The following is a 15,741-nucleotide window of genomic DNA, read 5'->3' as shown; positions in this document are numbered from 1 at the left end:
TCCACTGTCCAAACAGCTCAGAGTACTTGCCCAGAACATACCTATCGTGTCTAATGAATTCTACGTCATGTCCTTGATGGCACTTCTTAATGCAGTTCACGCATATGGCATTGCGGTCCGTGGTGTTACAGGTGTGACATCTGAAGGGAAACATCACATTAAGCACAAACCAAAAAGGGGTGCGCTTGAGTGAAGTGCTGGGGGAGCATCTAGGGGCAGAACAGTGAGTGCTAAGAGAAAGATATACAGGGAAGGAGTGCTTGGGCCTACAAGAAAGCTGGAGAGGGGCTTCTGACTAGGGCATGTATGGACAGGACAAGGGGGAATGGCTTTAAACTGACTGAGATGAGACATTAGGAAGAAATTCTCTGTGAGAGTGTTGAGGCCCTGGCACAGGGTGCCCAGAGAAGCTGTGGCAGTGTTCAAGGCCAGGCTGGACGGCTCTTGGAGCAACCTGATCTAGTGGAAGGTGTCCCTGCCTGTGGCAGGGGGTTGGAACTGGGTGAGCTTTAAGGTCTCTTCTGACCCAAGCCATTCTAGAGTTCTATGACAATGGAAGCTTGTTTAATCCTCGTCTGTTGCAGCTGAGGAAGAGCGCACATCTATGTGCTAACAGACACATGGCAACTGTTTTAGGGGTCTTAGTATAAGAGAAATTGTGTTTATTCAAAAACCTGGCTGTAGGCAATAGAAAAAAAACCTGTTACCTGTAGAAGTCATGCATCGGGTAGCTGGTGTAACTGGATATCTTATATAAACACTGGCCTCTACTGACAGCTTTTTCTATGGCATCTTGATTGTTCATTATTTTGTTATCTGTTGGGGGGAAAACAAAGCCAAGAACTAATCACACTGTTTTAGTTTCAGCACTGAAGCGTATCAAATCTTCCATGCCAGGTTAGAAGACAGATGCCCAAAGATTGCAGTGCACTCCTTGATCAAAAGGACTCTTCCCTTTTGCACACATTGCATAAAATACCGGATCAGCCTTCATTTACTCTTTGTGACTGATGTGTGAATTAATGGTTAGAGAGAAAGAAGCCTTCCTCTCAGGATGAAGTCTTCTTTTTCAGAAGTCTGAAATCTGAACATTCAAAAGCCTCTCAACTACCCTAAGGACTTTCAACACATCCCTTAGAAAGCAAGAAATGTGGGAATTTGGTCTGACCACTCCAGCATTTAAAAGACGTGTCCAAGGCACAGTGAATTTCATAATCCTCTCTGTTATTCACCTACTAGATCTGTCAAGTCCCAGAGTGCCCCTCAAACTAGTTTTGTCTGCTTCAGTGGCACCACAGCACTGAGTGATGCAGCTGGCACGCCCAAAAGCTGTGAAGCAGGGAACCAGAGCTCATGTTTATGTGGTTTAAAGGAAAAGTACAGCCAAGCGGGTAAAAACTCTGCAAACCAAACCTTTTTCTTCTAGAACAACCTCCTGGAGCTGCCTGTCATTCAAACCATCATTCCAATCTCCTCCAAGAGGATCTTGTCTCATGCACACTTCCCCACTATACATGGGAGTTTTATGCATGCAATCTGTTCCTGTTTTCTAAAAAAAGGGATTTGGGATTGTGAGTATTCATGCTTTTAGATCCTAAAAGCCAAGTGAGACATGCTTCTTTGCTGGACACTTGCTTTCAGATATGCAACAAAGGACTTGCCATTCTACTAACTTGGAATTTGAGATGGCCCAAAGTACAGTACCCAGCTCAGAAACAGAGAACTAATAACAGAACTCTGATGTATGAACCTCAACTTGCCCTTGTCTAAAGCTATCTTAGATTTTTAGACCCAGTAACTTAAGTTATTGGCTCATTACCTTCAGCTGAAACTCTTGGTGTCAACTCACCTTAGAGTGCCACCAGACCTGACCCAGAAATGGTAAAAAGAATGGCATGGTAAACCCCAAACCCAGCAGCAAATTAAAACCTGCAAAGTGAACAAACCCAACCAGCGAGGGCTCAGGCTCACCTTTCATTGTGACATTGACACCAGACGCAAGAAATAAACCTCCAAAGCGGTTGTTGAAAATCTGATTGCCTTCTAACGTTGCAGTCGCATGATTTGTTATTTCAATACCTTTATTGGGTCAGGGGAAGAGAAAAAAAGAAAGCGGGAAAGTTAAACCCTTAGTGATTGTGCATTTGTACCTCTTACCATGATCTGTACTTGGCTCTTTTTTTTTTTAACCCTCATAAACTCAGGGGGAAAAAGGAAACTTACACAGCTGGAAATTACATTGTCATCTGCTATAAAACTGAGGTTCATATACTCCCATTACATCCATTACAGCTGGCATGCGTGCTGTCTGGCCGTAACAATACATTATTACTTTATGTGATAATAAAACAGCATTATGACTGTGTATTTTCAAGAGGGATATGATTTTTGGATGCTTAAAGCTGTCATCTTCATGTATATCTGAAAGTTCTTGTGCACATACCTTACCCTTCTTAGAGTATCTTTGAAAAAAGAAAGTTCTTAAGATGGGTAACCTAAAATTCATTTCTTTAAATCTCAGCTTTTGTCTGTAACCTGTGTCTTCCAAGTCATTTGTCCAGGACTGCTCTTGACAGCAACCTATCCTTCCCTCCCACCACACTGAAACAACACCATTAGAAGCTCTTCTCAGAAAAACTTCCTTCTTCTGAAAGAAAGATGGGAGAAAACTCAAGAATGCAAATTTAGTTGGAATGGAAAACGTATGGAACTGCAACCATTAAACAGCAAACTGCACAAAAATCACTACCAAACATTCCTCATCTCTTTTGGAGTAAGAAATGCTCATTTTATTCATTTTTCAAGTCTGTGGAGTGAGAAAGTTGAACTCGAGATGTAATTCAGATCTCTCTAAAATGTCCATTTGCTGTTTCCAACGTTTTAAAGCACTGATAAAATATTCAAACTGACATCCAGCAGATCAGCTACTAATATGCCCTAGATAGCTTCCTCAATTACTTCTAAAAGAAAATAATTAAAAAGTATTTCACAGACAAATGAGAAGCAGAACATGTGCTGTTCCTCAACATCCAGGAATTCCAGAGGCTGCTGTAAAGATATTCTGGCTACAACTCTGAAATCATTTCTAGAATACACAGGAGGATATCCCTAGTCTCTGATAAAATCCCTCAGTACTGTGGGGTAAACAGTTTCAGCATTAGCTTTGTGAAGAGCTTACTCTTAAGCTCTAACACTTCAAAACTTGATTTAAACAACACAAACCTGCAGCAAATCCATCAAATATTCGGTTTTTCCTTAGCACAGGGTGGCTGTTGGTGCTGATAAGAACACCAGCTTGAGCATTCCTGAAGATATCATTCTCTTCCAGGAGACCTGTGACAGACCAAACACCACATCGGAGCTTGTTAACATTTCCTTACCAGTCACCATCCTGTGAAGTACTTGCAAAAGATCTCACGTATCACCACCCTGCTAATACCTTTCATTTGGGGAATACCCACCAGTAGCACTGAAGTTAGCAAGGCAAGTTTAAAGTGATCCTCAGTGCATAATCATGTATTTTTTCAGCATAAAGATAGAATTTGGGATCATATGCACCACTACAGAAAACCCTGGTTTACTTTTGGGGAAAAACTAAGCCTTTACACTTCCCAAAGTTTTCTTCCATTTTTCTAATATCTTTCTGTTCTTGTCTTCTAGAAGGAGCATCCTGCCAAAGCAAGGCTTATCTTGCATTTCTGTTTTACTGCAGGACAGGGTTACTTTAAAGTGCTTAACTTAAAACTAAACCTCATTTACAGCAAGTGACTGCCTACAAAATATCAGAATCTGGTACTGGGACACACAACAGTCAGCAGGGGATTTCAGAGGAGGACCACTTGTAAGTTTACACGTATACCTCCTGGGAGATGTGTCTACTTTTACACCACCACCACCAACCACCCCCAGTAAACCTCTGATACTGGCTGAACCTGAACTGTTCAGATGCAGGATTTTGGCTGTATGGCTTGAATTAAATACTGTCTTTCAGTCAAATGGCAAAGCTTACCAAAGCAGATGAGATAAAAGGACTGCCCTAAACAGCAATCCAGCAGTCATCTTGGATGAGATTAATTACCTCTGCCTCCCACAGATTTCAGTATTAATGGTAATTAAGGCTAAAAAGCACCAGTGTATGTTCATTGTAACTATTTCATTGCTTCAGAAGGTGAGAGATAGGTTTCCAAAGAGCACTTTCAAAAGGACACTACTTAATCTGAAATGAAACTCTTATCCAGAATATTCAGTATATGCCACAGTAAGGGAAAAAACTACCTCTTCCCCCATTAAATATACAGATGCCTCCATCTCTTCCATCATGGATTTTATTTCTTCTTAGTGTAGGATTACTGTCTGTTTTAATCCATACACCAGCCATTGCATTATCAAAAATCTCATTGTCTTCTATAAATCCAAGCCCTAAAATTGAAGGAAGGGTGGAAAAAAAATAAAATCAAAAAGGATAATAAATGGGAAAAGGTAATATTGCAAAACATGAACAGTTCTGGATAAGCATGAAAAACAAACCTACCAGAATTATAGACAAGAATACCACCATTCTGACCACCCCAGATCTTGTTGCGTCTGATTTTGGGGTTGCTTCCAGTTCTGGAGAGAAATGTAAGCAAAGAAGTCATGTAAAACAGGTTACTGACTCCCAGTGTTTAGAACACCTCTAAAGAAGTGCCCCATAGATCTCGCTGCTTAAAAATCTTACTAAAATAGAGTTATTTCCAAGCATGCAGGTATATTTTAGTTTACAGACTTCAAGGGCCACACATTCTATTCAACATCCAAGCTATTATAATAGCAGAACTGTTCTCTAAGTTGAAGCAGAGGCTATTCAGACATACCGGATTTCCAAAACAGTTATTTTTAGAAACAGGATGACGAGAACAGTTAAAAAGGCACAGAAGAGCACAAAACAAGCCACATCTGTCTTGACGTCAAACCAGAATACACTTTACCTTATCTGGACCCCTGAGTACATGTGGTTATAGATGTCATTGTCTTCTAAAACGCCGTGTCCATTGTCATAAAAATAAACTCCAACCTAGTACATCGAGAATTAAATTATTAATTCCAAAGTATGAAATGTGAAAACACAAAAGAACTTTATCCTCAGTGGCCCCTTCTAGCCACAGAGCAACACTCACTTGTTTCCCACTGTGTATTCTGTTTCTCCTCAAGACTGGAGTGCTCCCTGTTGTCACCCAGACTCCAGCCAAAGTATTGCTGTAAACTTCGTTTTCCTCAATCACACCTTGTCCTTTTTCATGCTAAATACAAGACAGTTTCAGAGTTGAGATAATCTGCCAATGGCCAATACTGTTTTCCTGGCTGTACCCATCCTTCCCCAATATGCCTTCTTTACCATAGCAAAGTAATTCTTTTTTGAGTACTATTTTTTTAGTAACAGCACATCATGATGCTGAATGTATGCCACAAAACAAAGACCACTCTGCATGTAAATCATTGTATCTTGGGCTTGTTCAGCCTGGAGAAGAGAAGGCTCCAGGGAGACCTTGCAACATTCTTCCAATACCTAACAGGGGCCTACAAGAAATCTGGAGAGGGGCTTATGACAAGGGCCTGCAAGGACAGGACAAGGGGGAATGGCTTTAAACTGACAAAGGGGAAACTGAGATCAGACATCAGGAAGAAATTCTTCCCTGTGAGGGTGCTGAGGCACTGGTACAGGGTGCCCAGAGAAGCTGTGGCTGCCCCATACCTGGCAGTGTTCAAGGCCAGGTTGGATGGGGCTTGGAGCAGCCTGGTCTAGTGGAAGGTGTCCCTGCCCGTGGCAGAGGATTGAAACTGGATGAGAGCTTTAATCTGCCTTCCAACCCAACCCATTCAGTGATTCAGTGATCTCAAGGCTCTGCAGTAATCTTTGTAAATCTCTGCAAGCTGCTGGTAGGAAAAGCACCACTCCAGTGCCATACCTCATGAAAGCTTGGACACCCAGCACATAAACCTACAGCCAGCCCTATCCAGCAGACTGACAAAAAAATGACATCTCTCAGGGTAACTATCTTTACTATGTGCTACACTTTAAAAGAAAAGCAGCATATTCTTGGCGAGGGTAATCTGTTCTGGTTAGATTTACAGAACGAACAGATGAAGCTGCACACTTGCATCATCAGCTGAATCACAGGTAACTTTTGGTAGAAAGATGGACAAATTATCTCTCAAAGTCTGATATTGCTTAGGGGAACCTGACAGCTCTTTCAGTTCAGTTAGCAGAGCCCTTGCACACACTGGGAATTGCACTTTTTTCCTCCCTTTTACAATACAGGACCATACAGCAATTGCAATGTATAGCATCCTGAAGGCAAAACCCAGGTATTTTCTGAGAATAGCAATAAGCACATTACATTCCAAAAGAGCTGAACAGATGTCTATTTTCTTAAATAATGACAATCTGCTATGAACACTAAGCCTTTAAAAAGCTTTTAACCAAGAAATGGTGAAATTCTGTCATCATCCAATTTTACACCTTTTACTCTGTAATAAAAATAATTTAGTGACATTCTTTTAAATATCAGCACCACCTTCAGTCTATTAGAATTAACCTAGTTTATAACATAAGAACTTCAGTCATTGTAAATACAATCAAACATTTTACAGAGCACCCTTTCCCAACCTTGATACGAAGAGGAAACAAGGTTGTATGCCTGCTTGTAGGTAATACTCACTACATAAATTCCACCATGTTGACCATCATGAATCTTGTTGTGTCGAACTATGGGACAGCTGTTTGTTCGAATCTGTATTCCTGCTAATGCATTACCTGTTAACAAAAAGATGTTATTTCAGACAATTTATGTACTGGTTTGGCTCAGAATTCAAGAGGCAATAAGCAAATCAGCTTACCATAAATGTCATTTCCTTCAATAAGGCCTCTTCCATCACCAAAGATATAAACACCACCTTGATTCCCATTAAAAATTGCATTGCCCCTAAGAAACAGAAGTATCCACATTATGAAATTATTATAATACAGTGTATACAGGTATGTAGTGCCTAGGACTGTACAACGGTCAGATTTAAAATAGAAAATTTATGTTCTGTTGCTTTGAGAACCACATACTTCCAAGTATACATGCAAATTAAAAATGCAGTTCAACCAAACACAAGACAGCAATTTTATTTTCATACATATATAAAAGTACTTTCAGTTCATTATAAATCGAATTATAGAGTGGTTTGGGTTGGAGAGGACCTTAAGATCACCTAGTTCCAAACCCCTGCAACAGGCAGGGAAACCTCACACCGGACCAGGTTGCTCCAAGCCCCATCCAACCTGGCCTTGAATGCAGCCAGGGATGGCGCAGCCACAGCTTCTTTGGGCACCCTGTGCCAGGGCCTCCCCACTCTCAAGTAAAGAACTTCTTCCTTATATGTAACCTAAGTCTCCTCTGTTTCAGTCTGAACCCAATAATAAATGAAATAATAAATAAATGACATAAAATTGCTCTTTTCCCATCCCCATCTAATCTCTTCTTCCAAGTAACAAAACATCAATGAGGATAAAAATATTACCTTATTGTTGGGTCACTGTTTGAGGTAATCCAAACACCTGCAAAGTTGTTTGCATAGATTTTGTTCTCGATGAATTGTCCTCTTCCTTTTTCATGAACATAGATTCCTCCAGTCTGGCCGTGATGTATTTCACACCGAACTACTGTAGGGTTGGCATACGCTTTCACTTCAAAACCTGCTATCCTGTTTCTGTGTATGTTGCAGCTTTCAAAATAACCCTTAAAACACACACACACAAAAATGCAGTTTCCTTTAAAAGTCCTTTTTTAAATTAAGGCTATTCCTTACCCTCCCTCCCCTCTAAATACAATCCTCATTTAAAAGAGAACAGTACCAAAACTGACAACACGTAAATACTTACATAGCTAGTTATTTTACCCCCCCTCTAAGAAAAAAGTGTTTCAAAGACACCGTGTTTGCATTGTTATTTATTACTATCCATGGAATACCAATTAAAAATGGCAACTCTGGAAATGCCACCTCAAAGAGGACTGAATGTCAGGCTTCCTTAGCAGCTCCTAAGGATCAGACTCCTTTCAAAGCCCATGAAGCCCACAGGCTTTATACGAAAAGGACAGTGTTATGGGAAGACTATCTACTTGTTTTCAAACTCAGAACCATACATATTTGCTAAGAACATGATTGATTTAGTAAAAAAAGTCTTCTAAATTTCTTCAAAATAACTGGTCAGAATAAATACATGTGGATGTGGGAGTAGTTTTTCCAGGGCTGACTGGTCTGAGTAGCCAACTGGTAAAGTTTCCCCCCAACTCACCCTTTTTAAAAGGGCGCACACTTCCATTTAGACACTGCAATAGTCATAGCAGGCCTACACCAAAACTGTATTTGAACAAAGGCTTTACAAAAACCCCATAGCTATGAGGAAAAAAGACAAAAAGATGTTCCATAAAGCCATCCTGGGCATGCTCCTTCTGCCATGCCACAAGCACTCATGTAGCAGCATCAAGAACTGGTCCATCTGAAAATTCATCTGGCAAATGGCAGACCATTTTTCTGACACAGTTTTTGGAACACTTCGATACTGAAATTCAACTTATTCTTTGAGGTGAACTTTAATGGTATTATATGCCCATTTTTCCCAACTAAAAGAAGAGAAACAGAACAACTGAAAGAGAGGAAGCATCTCTTATTGGAGATGGTGGACAATCACTAAGCAATGTGTTTTAATTTGTGGATGGCTTGGATGCAAATTCTGGAAAGCTCTAACCCAGACTCTCCAGCAGGCAGCTGTGGAGAAGAAGACCAAAAGCAGCACATGTGACATTCAGAGCACTACTCTGCTGCTGACAACCAACAAAACTGCACTGTTCCCTACATCCAAGAACACACAGCTGAAAACCAACATGAGCCAATCTTACTTTTTCCTTTTCTCCTAGATGGTTTTGTAGAGCCCAGGGGGATAGACATCTATAGTATAAACTATCTGCATGATTCCATCCACAGTTTTAGCATTATCAGTCCTCATGATGCAAAAGATCAGCTGTTTACTGAACTGGTAACACTTGTATAGGTAAAACATCTGACTGAAAAGGAAAGGGGCCCAACTTTCATTGGTCTTTGACACCTTCATAGGCATCTTGCCTGAACACTGTTTCTCCTGTAGCCACTTCAGTTGGTTACTTAGTCTTGCTAATTGTGAGGTTTGTTTTACTTACAAACTACAAGAAAAGCACAATTCCTCCTACTGCTCAGTGTAACTGGATTCCAGTGTTTGTACTCACATGATCTGCAACCAAAAGCACCTCAGTCCTGGAGTTTCTACTACCTACCACCCAGGAATTACTCAAGTTACTGCCAACCTAGGGAGAAAGCACTCTTACTTATGTGCTGCGGGACAGTATTGCTAAGGGATTTCATCAAACATATCTGGATTACAAACAAGCAGATATACATACAGTTCAATAAAGAAATCAAAACAGCAGGCACTTCTTCTTCCTGCTTTGAGGACTGCAGCCAGGGAAGGCACTGCATTGATTAAACATGCTCCAAAAAACATACTATCAGTGTGCACAGCTTCGCTCCCCATGCCCCTCTGGGAGACAAATAAACCAAAACGGAATGGAAACAATCTACTTTCTGTAAATATCCAGGAAGTATTTTCTTCAAGGATTTAGGATTACATTTCTTCAGAGTGAGTCAAGATGTTTTCAGAGAGACAAGGGAATCTAAAGGAGATCTCAGAAACACACCTTCCTGTCAACAGGCAGCCTTTGGGACTCCTTGTCCCAAAAGGAACCACTTCTTTGTCCTAATTTTCACTTAAAATGAAGCCTTCAGAGAAACTTAAGTAATACGACTATTCAGTATAGAGCTTAATCCTCTTAATGGAATATATCATTTCAATTACAAGTATTACTATACTTGGTTTAGTGTCTTTTTAATTACTCCACATATCATCTTCCCCTTGAGTGCCAAATATGTTGCGACTACAGCAACATGATGAAGGAGAAGAGGTATTTCAGATGTGCTTCATCACAGCCGTTTCAGATTCCATGTCAAGTTGCAAACAGGCAGAGATTTTATCATGTGGTCAGCAACATCTCTGCAAGCTACAGCAAGCATTGTTATGTAACAGTAAGAAAATATGCAAGAAATCCTTTTAACTCTTGAAAACAATACATACACTGTGTAACCTTTAAACTTGCTTGGAAATGAAGTAGAAGAGAAAGAAGGCTCCTTTGCTTCTGTCCCAGTGTATCTGCATAATACGCAGTTCCAGAGAGGAACAGAAGTACCTGTACATGAACTGTACTCTGCCACTAAGCCCCAGAATACCGTAACATCACCTGACAGCAGAGTACAAGTTTCATTTCATCAGAAAATAGAAAACGGAGCCTTCAAAGTTATTGCTTTCCACCTTCTTGAAAAAAAGTAGGACTGCTGACTGAGTAGAAACTGAGAATTTGCTGTAAGCTTCTGTGAAGGAAATGCTCCTCAAAAGTTTAGCAGAACTAAAAAAAAAATGAATCTATATCTCAGATTTCCCAATAAGACTGAATGCTGGGTCAGAAAGTCAAGGCTTACTGAGAAGTAAAATGCTGTAACATTCAATATTCGTAAGGAGAAACTGCATTACGAAGCCTAGTCCACTTCATGCAGGGTCACCTTAAGCTGAACTGCTGACCTTGAGCTGATGCAGTTAAAACCACTGTACTTCTGCAGCTGTTGAGACCATGTCTGAACACTATCTGCAGGTGTAATTCATAGAATCACAAAATGGTTTGTGTTGGAAGGTACCTTAAAGCTCATCCAGTTCCAATCCCCTGCCACGGGCAGGGACACCTTCCACCAGACCAGGTTGCTCTAAGCCCCATCCAACCTGGCCTTGAACACTGCCAGGGATGGGGCAGCCACAGCTCCTCTGGGCACCCCGTGCCAGGGCCTCACCACCCTCACAGGGAAGAATTTCTGCCTAATATCTCATCTAAATCTCCCCTCTGGCAGCTTAAAGCCATTCCCCCTTGTCCTGTCCCTACATGTTCTTGTAAAAAGTCCCTCTTCAGATTTCTTGTCAGCCCCTTCAAGCAATGGGAACTGCTCTAAGGTCTCCCTAGAGCCTTCTCTTCTCCAGGCTGAGCAAGTGTAATGCCTCTCAGCTTTAAACCATAAAACTACGCTTACTCTTACGATAAATTAGAACTCCTCTGATGCTTGCATACAACCACTAAATACAATTTATGACAAATGTTTCTAACTTGTCTTAGGCAACTGGCACGAGAGGTCAGTGCAGGGCACTGAGGGCTGCCAATGCACTGTTGATGCCTGCTTGTTAAATGTCTGGCACAAGCAAGAAGGCAAATGTCAGAAGATTGCCAGTTTAGAAATAAGAGGTGAAGTTTCTACAAGTATCCAAACACAAAGAATAGTCTGAGAGCATGAAACTGAAAAACAAAGCACTCCTGAACCTTTCAAAGGCAGCACTCCAGCACAGAAACCCAAGGGAAAAGAACATGTAGGCCAGGAATTCGGCACTGGAATGTACTTATCCCACTTCACAGTCACAAGCAATGGGGGGAAAAAAAGCCACCTCCAAAAATAACAGAAGGGAAGTGAGAGAAGTGAACACAGAAAATTCGTGATTTTGTTTAGATATGTATCTTTTGTATCTGAAGGACACCATGTCACTCAAAGAGGATGTAAATACTGCCAATGATGTCATCTCATCAACTTCATCACTAGCATAACGCAGAACAGAGGACACTGCCAAAAGAAGAGTTTGAGATGGAAGGGGATGGGGGAATCTTTCAAAGGACTTTATGACTAAGAAAGGTCTCATTAATTTTTGCAGCTGAGAAATATTATTCATATGTTCTCTTTAATGTGTTAGTGTTTCCTTTAAACAAAAAGGAAACATTTATTTCTATTTCATTTTGCTTGTGCTATCACACTGATCACACCATTGGAACAGGCATTCCACTGGTAAGAAAACAGTTCAAATAAATTTGTACTTAAAATTAATCAAGCGAATTCAGTCTGGCTTTTTCATTTTTTAATATTTCAATACTCACATATTTAATATTTATACTTTGGTGCTTACACCAAGAAGCAGCTCCTAGCCAGACTTTCCAATTAACCCTCAAGCATACAGACATCTTCCCTCCAGGAGTTATTGAAGCACGCTCCTTTACCAGTTGTCTGTAGCTTAAATAACTACACCAATGTTTTGAGCCTGTTTAAGTCTTGGAGGGGTGCAGGGATCTATGTATCCACTGAAGCTGATTAGGAGTGCTTATACAATACAGCTTAAACAAGGCAGTGGCAGTGTCCAGACAATGAGATAATGTAAAACAAAGACATAACATCTTAAGTTGACACCACTCTTTGCAAAATAGCCAAACTACATCTACAGTAGTAGGGACAAAAGCCTCACTAGATTTTATCCACAGTGGATTTTCTCTTTCTAGCCTGCCAACACTCATCAGGAACCCAATCAGATCTGGGTTAGAACTAAAGCAATAGAACAAGTACTTACAAGGGAAGGAAGACACCAAAGGGAAAAAAAGATCCACAATTTAGTGCACCTAAAATCACCCAGTCAGGGCTAAAAATGTTGATCTTTAAAAACCAGCTGCTTCTCTTCTTCCTCTTCCATGAAAGCTTTGCTATGTTATGTATTAGCTATAATTGCATTAATCATTCATCAAAATTATGGAAATTTATTTCCCCAAAGGAATGTCTTATTAAGAGAGATTATTATTCTATTCAACAGGCATCTGAGACTCAATCAACAGTCCCCAAACACATAACACACTGTAGAAAATCCTGATGTAGAAGTTCAGTAGGAAAGCTAAAGCAATTTTGTACCTGAATTAATAAACATTTTATTTAGGAATAATATTACTTCAAAATGGTGAGCTACAGTTTCCTCGGAGCAAACATCAGATGACTAAGTTTGAAATTAATGTTTGCTGTAGTTAGATCTCTGAACAAGCCAAGTCTTTTTGGGGGAATGGGGTGGTGACAGCAAGATGGAATACATAAGGAACAGTGGTTCCAAAGGTCAGATGATAAAAAGCGAGAAACCTGAAATGAGAGAAGAGAAGTCCAGCCTACACCCATGCTACGTCTGCAGAAGTGTGACTTGGGACTCATCTTTCTCAGCTCGTCTAAGCCATTATTGGCTAATGCTTGCACTTTTACAAGTATTACTTATCTTTCTCAGGGAATAAGTACGATCTACCAGCAAACCTACTTAGATGATAAAAGACATTTACTTATGAAGAACATCTGTGGATATAACATTAGCATAGGTCTAATTATGGTGTTCTTGCCAAAGAACAGGCCTTGTATGTATTTAGCCATAGCTAGACCAGAAGTGTGTCAGGAAGTAAGGCCAGGACCAAAACGCAGGGAGGGGAATATGCTCCCAGAGTATGTGAAAGCTGCAGTGGTTTGGTTGACCTCATTCTTAGCAGTTTTCTGAGATCAAGTGTGTTACACTGAGATTTTCATTACAGCAGCAGCACAGCACCAAAGAGGTTCCTATTTATCTACAGCACCTTTAGAAGTAAAACCTCCAAAGCAACTAACAATACAGTTTATTATTCCCTATCACCAAAGTTATAGGGAATCCATGTCCTGCAGTATCCAACAACTACGGCAAGACAATCAAATTCTGTGGTATCAGTTCAACACCCCACTCCCCACCCCCCACCCCCCCCGCTACAACGAGCGGGGACATCTTCAACTAGATCAGGTTGCTCAGAGCCCCTTGCAACTCGACCCTGAATGTTTCCAGAGGTGGGGCACCACCTCTCTGGGAAACCTGTTCCAGTGTTTCACCACCTTGATCATAAAGAATTTCTCCCTTATATACAGTCTCAATTTCCCCTCTTTTAGTTTAAAGCCATCCCCCCTTGCCCTACCACAACAGGCCCTTGCTAGTAAGTTTGTCCCCATCTTTTCATAAGCTTATTTTAAGTATTAAAAGGCTGCAATAAGGTTTCCCTGGACCTTCTCCAGGCTGAAAAAGCCCAGCTTTCTCAGCCTTTCCTCACAGGAGAGGTGCTCCAGCCCTCTGGCTAACTTTGCGGACTCCTCTGGACCCGCTCCAATAGGTCCATTTCTTTCCTATCCTGAGGACTCCAGAGCTGGATGCAGCACTGCAGGTGAGTTCTCATGAGACCGGGAGGGGCAGAATCACCTCCTGCTGGACACACTTCTTTTGATGTGGCCCAGCATACGGTTCTGGGCTGAAAGCACACACTACTGGGTCATGTCAAGCTCTTCATCCCCTAGTAACCCCAAATCCGTCTCCTCAGGGCTTCTCTCAGTCCCTTCATCCCCCAGCCTGTACTGATACCAGGGCTTGCTCTGACCCAGGTACAGGACCTTTCTCTTGGCCTTGTTAAAATTCACATGGGCCCACTTCTCAACCTTGTCCAGCTCCCTCTGCGTAGCATCCCATCCCTTGGGTGCATCAACTACACCACTCAGCTTGGTGTCATCTCAAGCTTGCTGAGGATGCACTTGATCCCACCATGTCATCGATGAAGATATTAAACCGTACTGGTTCCAATGTAGACCCCTGAAGATCGCCACTTGTCACCAATCTCCATCGAGATGTCAAGCCTGTGCCCTCTGGATGCAACTACCCAACCAATTCCTCATCCACCAAACAGTCCACCCATCAAATCCTCATCTACAGTCTGGAGATGAGGATGTCTTATGGTAGACAATGTTGTAGATGATGTGTAGTTCTTCCCTTGTCCACTGATGTAGTCACTCCATCATAGAAGGCCACTAGGTTTGTCAGGCAGGACCTGCCTTTAGTGAAGCCATACTGGCTGTCTTGAATTACTCTTCTATCCTCCATATGCCTTAGTATAACTTCCAGGAGGATCTGTTCCATCATCTTCTCAGGCACAGAGGTGAAGCTGGCAGGCCGGCAGTTCCCAGGGTCCTCCTCCTAGCCTTTTTAAAAATGGGTGCAATGTTTCCCTGTTTCCAGTCACAGGGAATTCACCTGACTGCCAGGGCTTCTCAAATATCACGGAGAGTGGCTTGGCAACTACACCAGCGAATTCTCTCAGGACTTTGGGATGCATCTCATCAGGTCTCGTAGACTTACTTATGTTCCAGTTCCTCAGATGGTCACAAACCTTGTTTTCTTTTACAATGGGAGGGACTTTGCTCCCCAGTCCATCCACTTGAGAGGTGTGGGAAGAGAGGATGGCAGTGAAGACTGAGGTAAAATAGTTGAGTACCTCAGCCTTCTCCTTGTCATTATCAGTTTGACAGTCCTGCTTATTGAGGGGTTATGCTTTCTTTGACCTTCCTTTACTGGAAGACGTATCTGTAGAAGCCAATCTTATTCTCTGCATCCTTTGCCAAGCTCAGCTCCATCTGCGCCTTGGAGTTCCTGAGCTCATCCCTGAGGTCAACTGGGCAGAGTCCCTATACTCTTCCCAAGATACCGGTCCCTGCTTCCACTGCCCGTGCATTTCGTTCTTGCCCTTTACTTTAACCAGCAGGTCTTGACTCAGACATGCCAGTCTCTCACCTTCCTTTCATGATTTCTTAGACCTGAGAACCAAGAGCTGTTGTACTCTATGGAAAGCATCCTTAAAGATCTGCCATATTAACAGTGACTAGAAGAAAACTACTAATTTTTGCCAGCTGGGTGGAGGGAACTGGGACTTTGTCATTCAAGCAGGAAAAACAATGATTTGGCAC

At 41.6% G+C, this 15,741-nt stretch overlaps 1 protein-coding gene across 5 annotated transcripts in view; it reads right to left on the bottom strand.

Annotated features, from left to right (window-relative positions):
• Positions 1-15,741, bottom strand: part of FBXO11 (F-box protein 11) — a 78,751-nt gene that overhangs the window by 1,384 nt on the left and 61,626 nt on the right. For all 5 annotated transcript variants that reach the window (XM_065679685.1, XM_065679686.1, XM_065679687.1 and 2 more), the window contains exons 12-22: positions 7,546-7,763; positions 6,877-6,962; positions 6,699-6,793; positions 5,157-5,279; positions 4,968-5,053; positions 4,532-4,608; positions 4,276-4,419; positions 3,223-3,333; positions 1,972-2,079; positions 708-816; positions 42-140 (exon numbers count right to left, since the gene is read on the bottom strand). In XM_065679685.1, the coding sequence (XP_065535757.1) occupies positions 42-140; positions 708-816; positions 1,972-2,079; positions 3,223-3,333; positions 4,276-4,419; positions 4,532-4,608; positions 4,968-5,053; positions 5,157-5,279; positions 6,699-6,793; positions 6,877-6,962; positions 7,546-7,763 (1,256 nt within the window). The remainder of the gene's footprint in view (positions 1-41; positions 141-707; positions 817-1,971; positions 2,080-3,222; positions 3,334-4,275; positions 4,420-4,531; positions 4,609-4,967; positions 5,054-5,156; positions 5,280-6,698; positions 6,794-6,876; positions 6,963-7,545; positions 7,764-15,741) is intronic.

This window comes from Lathamus discolor, chromosome 5 (assembly GCF_037157495.1).
Source record: "Lathamus discolor isolate bLatDis1 chromosome 5, bLatDis1.hap1, whole genome shotgun sequence".
NCBI classification, from domain to species: Eukaryota; Metazoa; Chordata; class Aves; order Psittaciformes; family Psittacidae; genus Lathamus; species Lathamus discolor.
This window is presented reverse-complemented; position numbering and strand designations above follow the sequence as displayed.